Source organism: Dermochelys coriacea, chromosome 5, assembly GCF_009764565.3.
Source record: "Dermochelys coriacea isolate rDerCor1 chromosome 5, rDerCor1.pri.v4, whole genome shotgun sequence".
NCBI lineage: Eukaryota > Metazoa > Chordata > Testudines > Dermochelyidae > Dermochelys > Dermochelys coriacea.
Window position 1 is genome coordinate 109,321,038 of NC_050072.1, and position 22,296 is coordinate 109,343,333.

General features: G+C 40.0%; 1 protein-coding gene across 1 annotated transcript in view; it reads left to right on the top strand.

Annotated features, from left to right (window-relative positions):
* LURAP1L (leucine rich adaptor protein 1 like) overlaps positions 1–16,263 on the top strand; it is a 33,077-nt gene extending 16,814 nt beyond the window's left edge. Inside the window, exon 2 of the mRNA XM_038403774.2 lies at positions 8,847–16,263. Coding sequence (XP_038259702.1) covers positions 8,847–9,224 — 378 coding nt within the window. The 3' untranslated portion in view covers positions 9,225–16,263. The remainder of the gene's footprint in view (positions 1–8,846) is intronic.
* The last annotated feature ends 6,033 nt before the right edge of the window (positions 16,264–22,296 follow it).

Sequence of the window (22,296 nt, forward strand, 5' to 3'; positions counted from 1 at the left end):
GGGTTATATCAACTAACATTATTTTGGGTACTTTGGAGGCTTGAAAGAAGAGGTATTACAAGGCAAGAAATGGAAGCTGCTAGCTCCCTTTTTTTTCCTCCCAATATTTTCTTAAGCTATTTTTTCACCATAATCATTCTTTCTACATGAAAAGAAGGTAATAAAAAAATGCAAAGATTATGTGCTTCTCCGATTTGCCAAAATATTTTAAATATGAGTAATTATAAATGTTGTTTAAAAGTACAGTTGATAATGGATAATTTACAATGCCCAAGAGTTTAACAGCTCCAACTCCCACCTATCTTTCACTAAAAATGTAATGTGTATGAACTACAGCCCTCAAAAATGAGATAAGGTCCATTGTAAATCTAAAAAACTCAAGGAGATAGGGAAATAAAAAATAATGTTAGCCATGCAACATAACCTAGATCAGGTCAGAAGCCAAGAAGAAAGAAATGCAAAAATTGTTATCTAAATCAGCACCAATTTAACTTTTAGTGGGGAAGGTTGATTTTCACGTTCGGTTTGCAGCTCTGGCAGAGAATCCCTGTATGACCTTAGGAAGATCACATAGGGGAGCATTTTCAAACTTCAGGGTGAGAGGTTAGACACCTAAATTTTGTATATTTGCACCTAAATAAATGGGCTGATATTTTTAAAAATGAACTGTGCTCCTGAAAATCTAGGCCTCTGATTTTGGTACATCAGTATGAATCAACACTAAGACCTCGATTCAGCAAGGTCTCATTAAGGCCAATGAGACTACTGATGTGCTCAAGTGGCCTGGAGTTCCAGGAGCTCCTCTGAAAATCAATCAGGTTGCTCATGTACCTAGTACCCTAACTTAAGGGACTAACTTTCAAACGTTCATGCTTAAACATCTCCATGCCGCCTTTTTCATAAGTAATAAAAGGGTTCATAATATTTCTCTACCTCACATGAGCATCGTGAGGCTAAATTAGTTAAAGATAGTGACGTGGTTTCAGATCCTCAGATGTAATGTACTATACAAATGCAAGGTAATATTAATAGCAGCACTCAGCGTTCTGTTGGGGGAAAGACTCAGCTGACTATATTACATAGTGAGATATTAGTAATAGAATCACAGTTGGATTGTAATAGTGAAAGGTATGTAGGACCTCCTACACAATTAGCTTTACAGGATGTGGTGGTTGTGTTTGTACAGCATCTAGCACAATGGGAAACCTCTCCTGTCAGGAGCCTCTGGACACTATTGTAGTATAAATATTAAACAATAGCTCACGGAGTTCATTCACCTACAAGTACAGGATTTAGTGCCCTGCTTGTGGTTATCGCTTTGTAAATGAAGAATGCTGGTTTCATGGTTTATTGGCAAAATTCATCCCTGTTCTAAACAAATGCAACTCCAGAGACTTCAACAGAATTGTGCTCACATACACTGGGTCTGAACTTGAGTCTATTAATTTCTGTAGAGTTCAATTTGTGATAGGCCAGTCCTTGGCAGACTATGTATATGTGTTGCTGTTGGTGGGTTTGATATGCTGTCTGTGGTTGCTCTTTTAGCTGGTCAGACCACATATTTTCAAATAGCATGATGCCACCTATATATTGCTTAGGTGTAGATGATTTCTTCCATTACCCATAAGAAAGGACAAATTAATGAATTCACTAAACTACACTAAATTGCTACCACGTGAGAATTTTTGTAGTGGGAAAATTAATATCAGGAAAAACAGAGTATGCTTTATTGTTTTTGCTAGGAAATGGAGAAGACTTATAAAGCTCAGAGTAAAGTAACTTTTTCGATGTTGATATATTGTTAAAATGTTTTTTAAAAGACTTGGCAAACTTGAAATATATTGAGATTAAATTCCAAGGAAAGCAGGGCTAATCCTGTAGAAAAAATAGAGAGGGAGATATCCATAGATGGTGCCAGAAAATTGTTCAATATGAATAACAGAGGAACTAGAACAATTAGGGTAAAAAAGTTGAGACTCACATATTTTACACACCTCATGAAAGGAAAAATATGAAAGGAAAACTACAGTAACTAATTCTAATATTTTAGCTGAGGTAACTACAGTGGTTGCGTTTAAAACATTACTTCTGTTTTGAAAGATTCTACTGGTTTGAGATTTTCTGTATATAAAATGGGAAATATCATTGGAACTGGGACTATTTCTCAAAATGGAAGAAAATTGCATCTGAGTCCAGTTTACCTAATGCCCACTAATCCTTCTCCCCATAACTACTTCTCACACTCCAACCCTTTGAGCTGCTTGTAAGCAGTCACCATGTTTTGCTAATCTTTCCCTTCCCCGTCCACAAAATGTGGGATGTCTCTCCAAAATTATAAGGGACAGGACTGGTACTATTTAGGTCTAAACCAATGATGGGTTTCCTTCCCATATATCCCCACAAAGTTTCCTAGCACTCACCAGATTTACTTGGGATGCACTCTGGGCAGAGGATTTGGCTTTAGGGCAACATCGTGTCACACTTCCTTGCCCATCTTCTGTTTTATATACTTGCCATCCACGCTATAGGGTACACAAAATAAAGCCAAGTGTTGTGAAATTTAAAATTAAAGAAATTATTTGTAATTAAAGTACACTTATAGCTACCATTAATACTGCTATAACTCTGCTCTTGGCACAGAAAATCACATCGCTTCATCAACTAAAATAAAGGAGTAGTGGAATATTGAAAAAGGTCAAAAATATTTCTAAGGATTTAATAATACCATGTATAGAAAGGAATTTGTAGTGTGCTGTATTCAGAAAACCATAGGCTGAGCGTTGATTGCCAATGGCCTTTTCTAGCAGCTATAGACATTCTGAGCTTGATTTTAAAACTGATATAATCAGAATCAATCCCTAACTCACTATAGCTCACTCTCCAGCAGAAATAATAGTTTTCTACTTTAAATTCTTTAAAAATATATATTCTCATTGAAGAAAACCTTTCTTTGCAGAACAATCTTATACGTGAGTGGCTTAAACTGAAAAAGAAATGGAGTCCCCGATTGTTTGTTTCATAATTTTGAGTCACTCCCTCCAACTCATTTATCTGGTTGATGTTTACAGTTAGCTAGGAGAGCATTTGAAGAACCTTCCCTGGGGATGACATCAAATTAAGTGGCAGGGCATAAGGGCCAGCCTGTAGCCCTGGTTGCATGCTGTAGAGGAAGATAAGACAACAACTGTTTGCCAGAAAACTGGTACCTACTCATCTGAACTTTTCCCAGCCCATGCTATGCACTGCTGTTAACTCATATGAGCAACTGTAGAAGCTTTTCTAAAGTAGTTTTAGATATGAATCCAGTCTGTTCAGTTTGTCTCTGTGAAATGCATCTGTTACAGCGCTGTAATAAATGGAGCTGTCAAACATGATGGGATTATATTTCCTTTAGTCACATTAATTGAATGTTCTTGCATTTTATTTGTTTACCACTATAGTTACATTGGCTAAAACCACATGACTGCATCCAAACTAATGTGATTATGTCTGGACTAAAGTAGATATAAGTGGCAAGAAGGCCGTAGATAGCACTCGGTTATCTAATGAAATAAATCCCATTGAGGAAAGACCGTATTGTATGGGCCACCTTTTGTTTGCTTTTGAAAAAGTACAACCTTGGTATGAGCCACTTGGGAATAAGTGGTGGTTTGTAAGGAGAGTGTGCAAGTCACCAAGAATGCAAAGAATTGCTTCTAAGTAGGCTGTTCTGCACAAGTGCTGAAGCTGTGGATGTAATTATGGCAACAACGGGCTTCCTGTTAACTAGTTTTGAAATACATAAATCTTCTAATTTATCAAGAAGAAACCATTACATCAGTAGCTTCATTGATGTTAGTGTTATTTGGCACTGTGTTTAACTAGCCTTCGGGGAAATTCCTGTTTCCTAAATTTCCTCAGTTTCAACAAGCTTGCATTACATATGGGGGGTGATTTGCTACTGTCATAATAGCAGCCCAGTAGTCCAGGCAGATGTTTTGCAGTGATTTATTGATGGGAGCAGAGGAGACTCCTTAGGCAGGGGGGCTGGGAAATCATGAATCTCTGATTTCAAAACATCCCATAGAAATAATGATGCGTGGAAAATATGATTAAAGTTGTGATTGGCAATATTGCCTTGCAGAGTCCCAGATCCATTAACTTGGTAATGCTTGTGATACTGCTCTGAGGATCATTCAAAAGTCATTCTAAGATGCGGGAGGGAGAGGAAGCATGCATAAGAGTTAAACAGGCTCTGAAATACAGGGATATAAGATCCAGAGAAGCTTTTGAAATGTCTGCTGTACTAACAGAACAAGGATTTATTGAAAGAGGGGGGTTTTGAGCAACTATATCAAGGTAATATAATTTAGTATATTTTGAAAGATTTGCAATTTAAAAATACAGTATGTATGGAAAAATCAAGTCTAGAAAGTAGCCTTGCCAAAATAAGATAAAAGCACTCAATTCCTCAGAGTATGGATTCCTTTCCAGGGTGTTGTGGATTAACAATGGTGGTGCGGTATTCCTGTACAGAAATTTATGAATTTGGAGAACAAGATAAAATGCCTGTTGCTTGGCATGACAGATTTTATTCATTTTCTTTTTTATGTCTTAGTTGAATGAAACGCCATATTTAAAATAGACATTTACAGTAGTATATATCATTTCAGAATTAACCATCACAGAAATTGACATGTTAACTCATATGGAGGAAACACATTTACACTGGATAAAAAATGTACATTTTCACTAAATATATTTCTTAATATTTTAAATATATATTTATAAACATATTTATATACAAATATATACATTTATAGACATACTAAACTCAATGTGACAAACATAATTTATATATTTATAAAATATTATTAATGTACTAATAATATATACATTTTCCTTTATTTGATTTTTGTAGACCAATATTTTATCAGGTGCATAGGATTCTTATGTCTATTATATTTTATGAACTATGGCCCTGGTGCCCACATGAATAATTCACTTGAAATCAGTGGGACTACTTACACATGAGCAAAATATTACACACATGCATATGTTTCCAGAATCAAGGACCTATATGGCCTTAAATATACAAATCTTATATCTGCAGTATGCAATGGTTGGGATTCTCAGAAGCATTGACCCCAGCTTAACTCTGCTCCCGCTGAAGTTGATGGGAATTTCACCATCAGCTTCAATGGGACCAGAGTAAGGCCAATGCTGAGTGCTTCTGAAAACCCCACTTTATATTTATGTACCAAACAATATATATTTTAGTATGGCAAAATGTAATATGGCACCTAGGAACAAAGAATGTAGGCCATACTTACACAATGGGGGACTCTATCCTGGGAAACAGTGACTCTGAAAAAGATTTGGGGAGTCATGGTGGATAATCAGCTGAACATGAGCTCCTAGTGCAATGTTGTGGCCAAAAGCGCTAATGCAGTCCTTGGATGCATAAGAAACAGAGGAGTCTCATGTAGGAGTTATTTTACCTGTGTACTTGGCACTGGTATAACTGCTGCTGGAATACTATCGTCAGTTCTGGTGCCCACAGTTCAAGAAGGATGTTGATAAACTGGAGAGGGTTCAGAGAAGAGCCATGAGAAAGGTTTAGAAAACCATGAGTCATAGACTCAAGGAGCTCAGTCTATTTAGCTTAACAAATTAAAAATTAGGGGGTAACTTGATTATAGTCTGCAAGTTCTTCCCTGGAGAACAAATATTTAATAATGGCTTCTTCAGTCTAACAGTGAAAGATATAACATGATCCAGTGGCAGGAGTGGAAGCTAGATTAATGCAGAGTGGAAACAAGACGTAAATTTTTAACAGTAAGAGTAACCATTTGAACAATTTACCAAGAGTTGTGGTGAATTCTCCATGGGCAATTTTTAAATCCACCTTGGTTCAAAACTCTGCAAAAGACATTTGGGGTCAGATAAAACTTTGTTAGACAGAAGGTTAGCTCGTTAACTTTGCACACTTTCTCAAGATTAAATTTATGATTTTGGTTTATATTTAGCCCTTCTGCTTCCATTATCCCTACTCACTTGAATCTTTGAATCTGTTCTTTGTTAATAAACTTACTGTTTTAACTTTAAACATATTTAAGTGCTGTGATATTGAACAAGAAGCTGATCCTAAATTAAAGCATCCATGCTGTTGTTCCTTTTGGGGACAGCTGATGTGGTAATTCTGTGAGTGTTCATGGATAAAGGGCTGAATACTACAGGGGCTTGAATACAAAGAGGCTTGTGTACTGAGGGACACCTGTTAACCTGCAAGGCAAAGAAAGAGATGGCATAGCCTAGAGAAGAGAGTTTGGGTGGCTGGGAAGGGCTGGCTGGCAGTGCCAGGAGAATGCTCCTTCTTCTCACTGGAGGCAGGGTGGTTACAAGGTCACACTCAGTCCTAGGCATCCTGAGAACCATCAAACCCTCACAAAACTTTCACAGATAATGTGAAATGCGGTGATTTTTATAAGCAGAATATTTTTACATTATATGAAGAGTATTTTAAAATATAGCTTAAGAATGTATGTTTCTTGGACGGGGAAAAATTGGCTTTTTGCAAGAGAAGTACTATGCATTACATCAGGGTGGGCAAACTTTTTGGCTCAAGGGCCACACCTGGAGCACCAGACCAGGGTCTGGTCTCTATGATAGCTCTAACTCCAAGTTAACACAAATTTAGGGAAGCAGAGAATCACCTCACTGGTGTATTTAGATTGTGATTAGTAGCATTTAAAAACTATTGTCATCTCCCACCTGAAGATTGCTTTGCACATTGACATCCCTGAAATTGCCAGCCTACCCTCGTGCAACCTGAACCCTTGCTGTCATATTTGATAATTCCAGGAATTGTTACTATCAGATACTCTTGCCCCTCCACCTGACCTACCGCGAATATCATTACCTATCTGTATAGGCCAACTTCATGGTATGATCTGGGAAATACTGTACCACTGTTAGAAGAAGTTAGGAAAGACAGTTCTCATAAAGTCAGGTGCCCATGAATTTAGAGGTGCTGGATACATAGACCTAAGTCTTGTTGGCCTCTCTGACACTCATATTCAGTGCATCTCTTTCATGTGACAATTATGGTTTTATTATTTCTAAGTAAAGAAGAATCCTGCAGTTCTGCACAGAATCTTGGCAACCCTGATTCTGGTTCTGATCAATCCTGGCAAGGAATATATTTTTGTTTTTAACAACTCCTATCATGGTAAGGCAACAAATAAACACCTGTGCTACATCATTATTCCCTGGATTGCTCAAATTCCCACACTCAAACAATAATTGTAACTTTTAATTGGGTTTTAAGAAAATAAAGAAACTAAACATTGATATTCCCACTGAAATGTACCACTACAGCAGTCCATTGTGCTCGAGTCACAGACATTTCTGTAGCTTGTGCCAACCAATACAGTTAAATTGTTGTCAGAATATAGATAAGATGCCATGCAGGCTTTGTATTTACTTTATTTAAATCCATCACTAGTGAGCTGCTGGATTAATAAACTTCACCTGACCTGATTTTAAAAATAATCTGCAATGCCAGCAATATAATTATTTTACTTTCAATTAATTATTAGGCATTTGTGTGTGGGTGTGTTACGGTGGTGCCTAGAGTCCCCAACCATGGTTGGGGCACCATTGTGCTAGGCACTGTACATACATGTAGTAAGACACCATTCCTGCCTCCAAGAGTTTACAATCTAAATAGATGAGAGACAAAAAGTGAGAGGGGAAACTGAAGAATAAAGAAGAAAAATGACTTCAAGCTCCAAAATCACGCAGGAGTTCAGTGGCGGAGCCAGGAATTAGAACCTGAACTCCTGATCCACCGGCACTGCCCTATCAAATGAGCAATACTGCCTCTTTTTCAGTGATAAGTTTCATGATCAGAGGAAACTTTGCTCAATTTTTGTTCCCCTTATGGTTTTACTCAGCAAAGCTGGTTAGTTCCATTCTCTTGCGGCCACCAGAACTTACAACTCTATTTAAAACTTGCTTGGCTGCTTGTAAGTCACAGAACAGTACTGTCTTTTGCATATGTATGTGTTTCTGTGCATGTCTGGTGGCAGTAACTGAGATTACATAATTAATTTAGGATTTGCAGCCAGCTAAGATATCTTTTTAACTGTGAAATACTTATACTGAAACTTGCAACCTGAACTCGGATATGCTTTGAGTGTCAATGTACTGCAAGCCTTCCTCACAACATATGCACAGTTGAGGACTCAGTCAATACTCTGAGTTACAGTACCAATAAGAGAGGCTCCGGATAAAGAGAGTGCAGGACATGTACAAGTTTTGTACATACACTGAATGTAGGACATTTATTATATTTATAGGTAAAAGGTTGAATTTATGTCCCGTTTCCTTGAGACCTGAAAGAAATGAAAACACTCAAAAATACTGTACCTTTAAATGGTAGCAGCTCTTCCAATAACATTTCACCAGTATTCCGATGAGTCCTGTGGTGGACTAATTTAAAAATGAAATAAGATTAGTTTCTATTAAATGTCTATAAGGGCTTAATTCCCACTGAAGTAAATGAAAAGGATCTCATCGACTTCAGCTGGAGTTGGATTGGGCCCTATATTATTGTATAGCCCAGGACAATTACAAAGTGCAAAGGTACTGATTGTAAGTACATTATAGTAGAATACGGACATGGAATAATATTTCTAATGTTTTATTAAAAATATCAAATCCAGATTTCAAGCATGAAATCTGCTATCATTTAATTTTTACCTCTCCTTTTGGTCACAACCTGCTATGGTTTAAATTGGTTTCATGCCCATTTGTTTAAAAAATACAGTAAAATTGATTTTTGTTATTGTTTTACCGTGTAGGTTAATCTCCGAGCCACTGACGTCAGACTCATGCGCCAGCTGCTCATCATCAACGAAAGCATCGAATCAATAAAGTGGGTGATTGAAGAGAAGGGAGCCATCATCAGCAGAGGTAGTAGTCTGAGTGGCAGCCTTTGTAGCTTGCTGGAAAGTCAGGAGACCTCCCTTCAAGGCAGCTATAACAGTTTACAAGATTGTAGTGATGGACTGGATGGAATATCAGTGGGGAGTTACCTGGACACTTTGGTGGATGATGTCCCAGGTCACCACACCCCTTCAGATATGGAACAGTTCACTGATACTTCTATTCTAGAGGACTCACAGACCCTGCACAAGCATCCCAAAATTGAGTCTGATGAATACTACTGTTTTGGTTAATAAAAAGAAGTTCCAGAGGGACATGTGTGCACTTGTATTTATCTTCCTTCTTTGCTGCTATTTTATTTTGTGTGCAAAAAAAAAATCCTTTTTAAAAAGAAAATTTACTTTAGAATTTTGCTGTTGCTTCTAACTTTTCTCATTCTGGGTAGTTTGTTAGCTTTTTTTCCTTTTCTTTATCTTAATTTATTGCTGTGGGTTTGGGTTTTGTTTTATAATCCCATATTTACAACTTTAAAAAAGATGAAGGAAATAAGCTTTTATCTTCAAAACAAGACATCAGGAATTGAAAGTACCAGTTTATATTTGTTTGACAATAAAACACCTACTCATACCTGTAGTTTGTAGTTAATCTTCTTGAGGAACTAATAGTCTTGATTTCCAAAAGGCAATATCTTAACTGAAGGAGTTTGCGGTTTCTGGTCCTCTAGTCTTTGGCCTTGAACCTGCTAACACCTATGCAAGAGATTAACTTTACTCAGGTGAGGAGCCACATTTCACTATGTCATAGGGTGCATGTTTCTTCTGATAAGGACTGGGACTAGTCCCCTGAGACAAGGTAGCTGCCTCTCAGTGGGGCCAGTGTTGCTCAGTTGAGTACCCCTGGGACGAATTCTGTTGGACCTATCAGTCTCAGCTGGTGTATGGCTAGGAGTATTTTGTATGACGCGGCACTCAGGAAAATAAATGAGGCTCTTTGCAGGCTCTCCTTGGGGTCTGAGAGGCACAACTGCCTGGAGTAGAAGTTTAGGTGGGGTGGCTGGAATTTGTAGCCAGAATCTCCTGGAGAAGATAGAAGCCAAACTGAGGTGGGTTATAATTGTTTGGCATGAGTTTAACCTTGGAATGAGAAGGACTGTTTAAGCTCCTCATTTGCCAGGGGACTCCAGGGAGGTGGGAATCCAATTGTCCAGCATAAGGAATAGGGGTGGCACGAGGTTTTTAGGAGTCCATATGAACAACCAGTTGTACCTTACAGAACTTTCACTAAGACTATCGTTTGGGGTGAGACTGTGAGCCTGTAAACTAATAAAGAAGCCCCAACTGGGGACTTTCCCCTCAAAAAACTGGTTTCTCTAGGGATTTGTGAAACCTGAGTCCATACATGCTGTAGAGGGACATTAGGAGTCCTCGAACCTTTTAGCATAGAGTAGAACTTTCTACATGAGTAAAGCTAAACATGTGCATAAGGGTGTTCAATATTGATGTTTTATTTACAGCAGAGATATCTAAATAAGTTACCAGGATGAGAAACTTTCCTGTTTATCAGCCCATGACTGCCTAATAAAATGGCAATGGATAATTCCTGGGATAAAGTTTAATGCTGCCAGTGCATTGTAATCCACAAAAATCATGCTGGAACTAGTGGGCATCTGAAGTTGCCCCCAAACATCCATTTGCAGGAGACTCCCATGCTATAGATGCCACTGGTTTGTTTCCAGCAGGACTATTAGTAACCCTTTGAGGAATATAGAGGACTGAATTAACTCTTCTGATACATCCTCAGACAGTAGACTTTTTATGTGTAGGGGGATATGGCTGGAGAAACCCCTGAAGGAGTCCTAACCTTCTTCAGGCCTTGTTCTGTGTTCTCCTACTGTCAGTTCATGGATGCCCCAAAATGGCCAAAAATGCACCCTTAACACTAACACAAGTGACCCAATTTAGAGAGAGTGAAAATCTTCAGAAAATACACTGGAATTTACATGCATTTCCATAATGTAAATAGGCCATTCCACCGTGGGTTTTTGTAGGATCCCACAGCAAGCATATTTGGGGTGGGTAAGTATTAGGATGAAAGACCTCCAAAGAAAACTTAAATGTTTGAGGAAATGGTATTGATGAGTCAGTATGTGGTTCTTTCACTTTGAGACAACACTAAACTGGTACCACAGTTAAAAGATGCTGTGATGTTGGAAGTTCCATTTTTTAGATGAAGTGTAAGCGTTAAATCCTCAGTTGGTGACGTCAATGGTGCATACATGTTTAAACCTGCTGAAAAATGTTCCCCTTATATGTAAAACTAGTAGCTGAAAGCCCATGCGGTCTCACAGGTGCAATTCATAAAATCGTGTGTGTTTTGTTTTTTTAAAGGCCAAAAATGGTTGAGGACTTAAAAATTAGATAGCAACAGACCACAAATCCATGATGATTGAATCTGATACTCCAAAGAAAAAAACCTCTCCATTATGCTTGTAGCTATTTCTATCACTTTACGCTCACTCAACAGATATTCTAGACTTCCAACATAATGTTTGGGTTTAGCCTTTATTCAGACAAACTCACATTGCCTTCAATAAAACAGTATCTATTGGGGTATCTGGACTGTTTGCCTTTCTTACAGCTTTAGTCTATAGGGGCCTGGGTACTAGCTTGCTTTCGGAGGGGGACTATTCTCTAGTATTTTGTCTGTCTCCCTTGCTTTCTATGGAATACATACACTGCAATACAATTTGCTGCAGAGTTCTAAATTAACTGTCTCAACTCAGGAAAAACTCAGGTAGGCATCGTTGCCAGAGCAGGGAAGAGAGTGTCGACACATATTTACACACTTAAATATGGATGCAGGAGCCTAACTTTAGGCATCCATTTTTTAAAACTCTTGGACTATGTAATTCAATTGCTATGAAATATAGCAATTGCACTACTCGATGATGCCCAAAGGTCTATCTAATATACCTATCGCTCACAGTGGCCAATCCCATCCAGAGTAGGCAGTTGAGATAAGCAACCCTCTCCTAACCCTGATTAGTTAGTTTGCTCTGAAGCTTGAGAACTTAGATCCTTTCCCAAACTCTTGTTTATTTTTTCAATATTTACTATTATAATTCTGTTTATTCTTATTATCCTTGTCCAGTCCTTTTTTAATTCTTGCTAAGGCCTTGGCCTCAGTGATATCTTACGGGTTCCACAGGCTAATTGTGTTGGGTGGAGAAAAAATTTCCTTTTTAACAATTTTAACAATTTAACAACCTAAAATCAACCTTTTTTAATGCCTAGAAAATTATTTTCCCTGAACTCATAGGCATTTAGTGAATTCTGGTGACACATTTACAATCTGTGACTTGTTCTAAAATGGCCATACTGGGTCAGACCAAAGGTCCATCTATCCTAGTATCCTGTCTTCTGTCAGTGGCCAATGCCAGGTGCCCCAGAGGGAATCCACCGAAAGGTAGTCATCAAGTGATCCATCCCCTGTCGCCCATTTCCAGCTTCTGGCAAACATGCTAGGGATAACAACAAGGAGTCCTTGTGGCGCCTTAGAGACTAATACATTTATTTGGACATAAGCTTTCGTGGGCTAGACCCCACTTCATCGGATTCATGGAGTGGAAAATACAGGAGCAGGTATAAATCCATGAAAAGATGGGAGTTGCCTTACCAAGCGTGAGGTCAGTCTAACAAGACAATTCAATTAACAGTAGGATACAATCCCTCCCCATCCTGGCAAATAGTCATTGATGGACCTATCCCCCATGAATTTATGTAGCCCTTTTTTTGAACCCTGTTATAGTCTTGGCCTTCACAACATCCTCTGGTGAAGAGTTCCACAGGTTGACTGTGTGTTGTACGAAGAAATACTTTTATTTGTTTCAAACCTGCTGCCTATCAATTACATTTGATGACCCCTAGTTCTTGTGTTATGAGAAGGAGTAAATAACACTTCCTTATTTCCATTCTCCACACCAGTCATGATTTTATAGACCTCTATCATATCCCCTTAGTCATCTCTTTTCCAAGCTGAAAAGTACCAGTCTTATTCATCTCTCCTCATACAGAAGCTGTTCCATACTCATAATCATTTTTGTTGCCCTTTTCCGAACCTTTTCCAATTACAATATAACTTTTTTGAGATGGGATGACCACTTCTGCATGCAATATTCAAGATGTGGGCATACCATGAATTTATGTAGCGGCAATATGATATTTTCTGTCTTATTTTCTATCCCTTTCTTAATGATTCCCAACATTCTGCTGGCTTTTTTGACTCCTGTTACAAATAGAGAGGATGTTTTCACAGAACTATCTACAATGACTCCAAAGTCTCTTTCTTGAGTGGCAACAGCTAATTTAGATCCCATTTTGTATGTATAGCTGGGATTAGGTTTTCCAATGTGTATTACTTTGCATGTATCAACACTGAATTTCATCTGCCATTTTTTTGCCCTGTCACTCAGTTTTGTGAAGTCCCTTTGTAATTCTTCACACTCTGTCTTGAGTAATTCTGTGCTGTGTGCAAATTTGCCACCTCACCATTCACCCCTTTTTCCAAATCATTTATGAATATTGTGGATAGGACTGGTCCCTGTACAAACTCCTTGGGGACACCACTATTTATCTCTCTCCATTCTGAAAACTGACGATTTATTCCTACCCTTTGTTTCCTATCTTTTAATCAATTACCAATCTATGAGAGGACCTTCCCTCTTATCACTTGACAGCTTATTTTGCTTAAGAGCCTTTGGTGAGGGACCTTGTCAAAGGCTTTCTGAAAATCTAATTACACTGTATCTACTGGATCTCCCTTGTCCACATTTGTTGACTCCCTCAATTAATTCTAGTAGATTGGTGAGGCATGATTTCCCCACTCCTGCCCCTCCCCAACTCCAGCCCCTCCCTGCTCCCATTCCAACTCCTTCCCCAAATCCCCTCCCTGGCCCAGCCTCTTCCCCGCCTCCTTCCCTTAGCATACCACATTCCCGCTTCTCCCCCTCCCTCCCAGCATGCTGCCAAACAGCTGTTTGGCAGTGTCTGGGCGGGAAATGCTGGGAGGTAGGTGGAGGAGTGGGGATGCAGCACGCTTGGGTGTGGGGAGAGCTTTGCTGCCAGTGGGTGCAGAGCACCCACTAATTTTCCCCATGGTGCTCCAGCCCCGGAGCACCCACAGAGTCAATGCCTATGGTTTGTATGGCTCCCAGGTGCAATATGACCAGGTCAAGGCCCCTCTCCAGCCACTCCTCCATAATTGAGGTTCCATTTCAGCATTTAGCTGTGGATATTCTAGGTCCCTTCCCTAAGAAGACACCCAGAGGTTGTACATACTGACTTGCGTAGCCACAAGACCAGGGCCAGCACCACCTCTGGCCGCAATTTTCATAAAGATGTGTTCAGCTATTGAAGATCTAATCCTCCCAGAAGAAATGTAACATTTTCATGGACTCTCATTGGGCTGGCACTGACTGTGGCCGCAAGTTTCATAAAGATGTGTTCACCTATTGAGGGTCTAATCCTCCCAGAAGAAATGTAACATTTTTATGGTGTGACGTTCTGTACCTTGTGGGAACACCCTAGACCCCCATGTTCATCCTTATAATATGACTGTGTGGTATCTAATGCAAAGTTTGTTGTGTCGGATGTCTTTGGAAGGCTCATGATGTACTTAGCATTGTGGTCATTGATGTTATAGTAATTGTTGTTACAGCAATGTTATAGGTTATAATTTCATGTATATAGTTGTGAGGCTGAAAATATGTTTTCATGGCTTAAAATAAACCCAAGCAAAAACTCTCTAAGACCAGAGAGGCAGTTCACACATCATCAGGGCATGTATGGGACAAACCCAGCCCACCCTCACAGAAACAAGGGACGCTGGCCTAGGCAGCAACAAAAGAATCTGTTGGACTCTCGAGTGAGTCACCCCCCCACCCTTCCTTTGGACAGTTTGGGACTGTGATGAGGTAATGCTCACCTGACTCTGAAGTGGGGCCAGGAGACAAAGCCAAGAGGGAAGAAAGAACATGAAAAAAGGGAGAGACGTTTGCCATGCTCTTCCTCTCTCTTCCAGCTACATCTACAGACATCATCACACCAAGCGACTGAAGTGCTGATAAAAGAGGAGAGTCTGGCTGAAGAGTTACCCTCCCAGAAGAAATGTAACAGGGCCGGTGCCAACTCTGGCCACAAGTTTCATAAAGACGTGTTCAGCTATTGAGGATCTAATCCTCCCAGAAGAAATGTAACATTTTCACGGACTCTCATTGTGATTGTGATACATTTTCACCAATAGTATACACAACTCCATTGGTGAAATTCTGTTTAACTAATATGGAAGTATAATTAGTCCAAATAATAAGGGCCAAATTATGGTAATCTTTGCTTGTGGGGTACTGCACAGTAAGGCAGGGAGAGCTTGTATTTAACAAACTACTTGTATTTAAACATAGTGGAACACAGTAACCAGGGTCTGCAATTATGGTCTGCAGTTCCAGCTCTCAAGAGGCCAGATGACCTCTGTCTCTGCAGTTACACCTTCATCCTTATGTAACAATAGCAGCTCCACAAAGCATGGGTATTTCTAGTGGTGAATGGGGTGGAAACAACCCCTTCTCCATAGTTTCTGTAGAGAGAGCAGCCATAATATGTCTGCTTACACTAACTGAGGCTTGGCCTACACTAAAAATATAGGTCAACATAACTATGGCACTGAGGTACGAAAGAGCTATATCCCTGAGCACTGTAGCTATGCCACCTTAACCCCCAGTGTAGCTGCAAGGTCAATAGAAGAATGCTTCTGTTCACCTAGCTACCATTGCTCAGAGATGGTGTTCCTACAGCTATGGAAAAAAACCCAAACCTTCCACTGCCATTGTCTGTCTACAGTACACACAGCAGCATAGCTACAACATTATAACTATGCTGCTGTAGTGCCCATAGTGTAGATGTGGCCTGAGTGCAAGGAAGGTTCAGCCCCACAAAGGGGTCATATGTGTCTGGTGGGCGAAGAGCATGACCATAGACACACCCCTTATATGCACACGCTGTGGTGGTGGGGTGGGGTGTATGTAGGCCCGCACCAAGGAAAGCATATATTGTTGGTCTGTAGATGCAGCAATTGCCACTTGAGGGGCACTGTGAGAGTATGCTCCCAAGACTAGGAATGCCTTTAGCCTCCACCACTCAGGCAGTGCAGCTCCCCCTCCCACTCTTAGAGCAATAACTGAGTCCCATATGTGTGTATTTGTTATCACATTACATTGGCCAAGAATCATCACTTTATTTGTACATGCTACATTGTGACTGTAAGATCATATTTCCTTTTGTCAAGAGGTAACCACCTTATGTAAAATAGAGCAAAATGCTTTAAGCGGTTCAGGCACATGATGTGAGGAAAATATACACACTGAAACTGTGTTGCGGTTACAGAAGTATGTCCCAGGCCTATCTCCCTCAGTCCTACATCTCAGGATATACAACACTCTAGACCGGCTAGAAGCTGTACAAAGGGAGACTGTCTCTACAATGTAAACAGGTGAAGTGATCTAAGACATACTTGCTTTTCTTGGGCAAGACCTCATAAGATCAAATGACATGTCTTTCAATTTTTCTCTGTTTTGCTGTGTAAAAGAATGAAAGAGGGCACCTCCTAGAGTAGAAAACCTCCCAAACATTTTAGAAACAAATCATATTAAGTCACACGTGCTGCCCTCCCCTCTGTTTATATACAAAACTAGAATACAAGCAGAATAGCTGTACTGTGCTGAGAGCAGGGTGTGTACTGGGAAGTCTCTATGCCCCTTGGACTCTGTCGTGCCTTTCTTTGCAGCAGAATGGAGGGCTGCGGGTGTAGCCACTAGACAGGTCTGTGCTGTAGTAGGTGACAATGTATGAAGTGTATAGGAACCCCATTTGTCTCTACCACTAGAGCACCAATGCAGATATTCCATGCCAACCCAGCAGGCTAAGGGGCAAAATTATTCCACTAAAAGCCAGATTTTTGAGCTTTGTTGAGAGGTGGCACCATTTGGCCCCATATGTTCTGTATTTCTTGCCTCATTTTCTTGCTAAGGATATTTGCATACCATAATCTTCCCTTTTCTGTGACCTCATAACTTCCATAGCGAGTTGTTTCTAATGTCATAAGCAGTGGTGACATGTGGTAGATAAGCAGCAGTAGACGAACTTAAGATGTACAATGTATAGCATGTCCTCAAGCTTAAGGAAAAAAAAAAGCCTGAGTATTGATTTGTTCTTAATCCTTATTTACAACCTTCAACCAAATCTTTTGAATTTATTTGAACACATTGGATTAGAATAAACAATCCTGAATCCTTGGATAATTAGGGTAGTTTAAAGACATAGCAATGGAAACCAAGTGCTCCACCTAACAAAAAGCAATAACTTGGGAGTTCTGAGGACTAGTCAGATACAGGGCCAGAATAAGGTGTAGTGATTCGTTCCCAAATATAGGGTATAAATCTAGTGCTCAAGATAATGTTAAAAGGTGCAGTCCAGGTACCCCACTCTACTACATTGCCCAAGGAAATGTGGTTCAACAACAAGGGAGCAAAGCTATGCACCAGTTAATGCATTCCAAGTTGCTAATATGTAGTCGTCATCTTCTGCACAGAAGCACAATGTATGTGCATAGCCATGAACAAAATGATGCTTGTTTGACTAATGGCAAAATTGTCAATTCCATATCCATGACATCTTATTTTATCCTTTTGTCTGACCACTTTTCCTTGCTTAACTCTAAAGCAAAGATCAAGCAGAGTGCACACTAGCTATTCTGAAGCACCAAGGTAAATTGGTTTGAGGTCAAAATTGGTATGGATATGAAATGGGGCTAACCCAGATATGATCCCATACTTTATTGCATTTGATTAAGTGCCACACAGAATTGAAAATAGTGGCATATTACACTATAATATAAAGAAGTAGCATCAAGGTTTTTTCTATATTTCCCAAATTTGGATGACCTGCTGAGGGGGAAAATTGCTCTAATGAAGAGACTAGAGGTTAGCATATAAAGTGTAGACACTTTACTTTGACAGAATAGGCAAGAAAAATATTGGCCCAGCCAAAGCACAGAAGCAACTTGATGTAACCTCTCTTCAAGCAGGCCATTTTAGTTCTTCACTTTTACATACTATTTCAGACGCTTTATCTAAACTCTCCGTCAGTAATGACTAACCTGGGAAAAGCAGAGGATAGAAAAAGCAGATGGAGATCATCCAAATAGACTGTTGTTGCCAAGTCTGTTGGCATCTACAGGAAACCAAGAAAGTCAGCAAGGCCAGGGCTGGCGCCGACTCTTTTTATGACACCCCACTCCCCCATTTTTAGACCCCCTCATGAGATTTTGGCTACTTTATAACTGGACCTAGAAGAAGTACACCTGATTTTTGGATCTGTTTTCGATTCGTAAACATGGAGCAAACTCATATCCCACCTGTCAAAAAACACAGAAAGCGAGATACATATTTTTCCTGTGGTGGTTTTTTTTCACAATTTTTAGTGTCTTTTTTTCTTCATGTTCATCCCTGTATATTTATACAAGGCACCCAGTTTACTGTTCCACCATTTTTGTTTTGGGGAGGATGTTTTCTCCATTCTACTAGACACTGTTATATTTATTGTCTTACCACCATCATAAAAACAGTTTCACAAAGCTAGAGGTTTTATGAAATGCCAAATGCTGTTGGGCTGTCCAGTGCATAAATACCTTTTAGAAAATAAGCCTTTTAGAAACCCCTTTTAGAAAATAACAGATCTTCCAACTAGGTCTAAATAATTATCTTCTATATTTCCCTTACTCCTACTGTTCATCTAACAATTATGGCACCACAACAAAATTCATGGCATATTTACCACATCATTTCTCGTCCTTTTCTTCTCTCTTGGTCTGTGTCAAGCTTGCCTGTACTTTTCCTTTTCTGGACAGCTTCGTCTCCCTGTTAGACCAAATCTGTGCTAGATAACCAGTAAGGGCCATCAAATAAACCCCTTTCATCCTAATTTCCCTGGAGTGACTTTCCAACATTGGGGAGCTTTTTGGCTAAAAGACAAGCTCATCTTGGCCTGTATTCGTCTGAACTTCTGATAATGTGCAACCCTTCAGCACAACTCCTTTCACAAAAGAAGAATTTCATATCTAGTGGGGTGATTGTTTTCATGCTGGTGATGGTCAAATGCACATATAGTTGCAGTATGTATGCAACTGACATTTGCAAAATAATAAAATGTTAAACTATCTTCTATGTTGAAATGTTATGACTTTCAAGAACATATACTAAATATACAAGTCAGAATGCATCAATTCTCCCTATGTATAAGTCTGTGTGGTATACATCTGCTCCTTGAACATCTGTCAGATACTTCTTTGTATAATGTATGAGAAAATGTAAGTGCACTGATATGACACACAGGATCACAATACAGACTGACATACAAGCAGAAGGACATAAATAGACAAGACAGAGGTGCTACAGTTGTTACCTAAACACAAAATATTACACAAGGTGAAGAACCTCCACAAGCTATGGCAAAGGTGCTTCCAAGTCACAGGAACGATGTTTTTCATGCTCATACTCACAGAGTAAAACATACTCTTCAGTCTAGATTTGTTTTCATTTCAGGTCACGGAAAAACATCAAAGAAAGGGTTTAACCCTAAGAGGCGCTAACCTCTTCCTGCAAGATACTGAGCACTCTGATCTCCCACTGAAGTAGTGGGTGCTCAGCACTTCTCAGAATTGGGCCCAAAGACTGAACAAATAGAAATTTTCCATGACAGAGAAAACACAAGTGACTGTAACATGCTGCATCTTAAGGACAAGATGGCAGCTGCACTAGGCAGGGAGAAAATCTACTTTTAAAAGTGTAGTATTTAGAAAACAGCCTTTAATTTACATTGCTACATGTGGAAAGAATAGCTAGACATAAAAGGCAAGATTCTTCCACCCCTACTCACCCTGAGTAATACCTCCCTCTACTAACACTGATTTCAATGGGCCTTGTTTGTGGGGTATTGTACTAGTCAACCTAAGGGTGGCAGAATCTGGCCCAACATGAGAACAATGGGCCAGATCCTCAGCTCATGGAATGCAGCATGGCACCATTGGCTGGCCCAATATCATTAGAAGAATCCAGATAACCCAGAGTAGAAGTCAGTTACAGTGATTGGTGCAAGAGGGTCAGAGCCAGAGCCTGACAATAAAATTCAGAGAGAGAGAGAGAGATCAACACTCAGAGATCATCCAGAGCTTTGAGATAATAATAAAGAGCCCCTGACTAAACCAGCCCTGATTACAGAATGGGTCCCACCTGAGAGAAATTAGGTGATTCCAGGTTTAACTGCTGAGTTAGCCCAGCTGAGGAAGGGCTGGAGGAAAGAGAATGCAGGGAGTCAAAAGGGGCCAGCAGGTCCTTGAGTGAGAAGGAGGGCACCCTGAATAACTGGAGAACAGATTGGGGGGGGGCCTAGAAGGGAAGTAAAGAGGTGAGGAAGGAAATGGTGCAGGGAAAACTGCAATATAGCTAGAGGATTTGACATAGCTGTGCAGTACAGGACCCTGGGCTGTAACCCAGAATTGAGGTTGGGACCGGATTCCCCTACCAGCCCCAAGGAAGTGGTGTGGAGGGTAGCTGAGCCCAGCAAGGGGGCTGCAGGTTTAATGTAACCTCGCTGAAGAAGAGCTGTGGAGAGAGTGGATGCTTTTTATTTCTGTTCAGATAGTTTTGAACTTTAGTTTGGATTGCTGACCCTGGAAGGAATGGGCTAAATACTGTGCCCTGGCTGGAGGGATGAGTTATCTGAAAGAAACCACCACAGCCCCAGAGTAACTGGTGACAAGGGCTGTTACCCCACAAGGACACTGTGATGTCATGCCTGGCCATGAGTAAGTGCATAGCAGCGAGTAAACCCTGTTACAATGCTTTTTCTTGCATTACTTTAACTGCAGAATGTCTGAAACAACTATATTTTTGTAGTTTTCCTTGTCCACTCTCTCTTCCTACACCTCATGGCAAGCACTCTATTTCAGCCTTAGTCTACATCCAGCTCTACTTCCTTCAAAGGTAGTTTCGCTGATGATAGCACCTTTGGCAAACAGTAAATGACTGACTATCCTTGGCCACTTTTATGTTGCGTGAGTACAAGTTCTGTCAGACCCCTATCTGCAGAAGGGATTCTTTTAGCAGCAAGTTAACATGAAGTGATTTACTTTGTCCATATTGGATACAAGGTTAAGGGGGTGGAGGAAATCACTCCAGGTTGCACTTGCTTTTGAAATCTTTACTTCCATATTCCATAAATCCTTTGGAAGAAATTTCATACAAAATGAAATCAAAAGATTGCCTACTTGAAACTTCTTTTTTGGATGGGATAAGTATTGCTGGTAAGTCATATAAATAATTTGTGATGCTAAGAATAGAATTTACTTAGCTCCTGGCCTAGCCAAAATTTGGTTGGTGGGTTTATTTTTATTTTTTGTTTTTGTATTTTAATTCTACATAGATTGTGCTGCCATGAAACAATAAATAAACTCCAAACTAGAAAAGGCACATTCTGTGCATTAAGGGCTGGCTTCCTCTCTCCTTTACTTTCACTGAGCAGTACTTTTATTCCATGAGTCGTCCCCTGATTTCAGTGGGAAATCTTACTAATAAGATGCTAAAATATACTAATAAGATACTGTAGCAGAATTGATCCCTTGTTGCCACATTTTCAAGAGCCCAGTTCCCATTTGGGTGCTTTAGTGAAGCGGACAGACTTTCAAAAGTGATCCATACCTGCCTGCTCTCACCATTCTAGCCTTTTGAAAATCTGATGCTAAATGTTTGTCAGTGCTCTAATTATGTTCTTCAAAAGCAGAAGGAATGTGGGATCTCTTATGGTGGAGTAGTTCCAAGACATTGTAGCTCAGAATCATAGAACAGACTAGATGCTGCAATTCAGCTAACTTAAAATGATTGTAGTCGCTTGCTGAACTACATTTCCCAGGATTATTTCAACCTAAGATCAGAACTCTTCCTCTTCCCAGTCTGGAAAGTCTTGCTAGAGTGTCTTAAAAAGCATAGTGTAGAGCCCATCCAACCAGGTATGCATGTATGTCTAAACGACTCAGTTTCATTAGCCCGCAAGGCCAGCAGGGGGCCGGCTGGCCCGCCGATGGCCACAAGTTTGGGGGCCTGCCGATGGCCAGTTCATCCCCTTCCTTCCTCTTGTCCAAATGTCCTGTGGGGCTTTCCCTGTTGATTTCTTTTAGAACCTTTTTGTCTTTGTCGACCTTCAGTAACTTTCTTCTCCTATCCCCCATTCTCCTAAACACCAACTTGGCCAAACTGCTTCT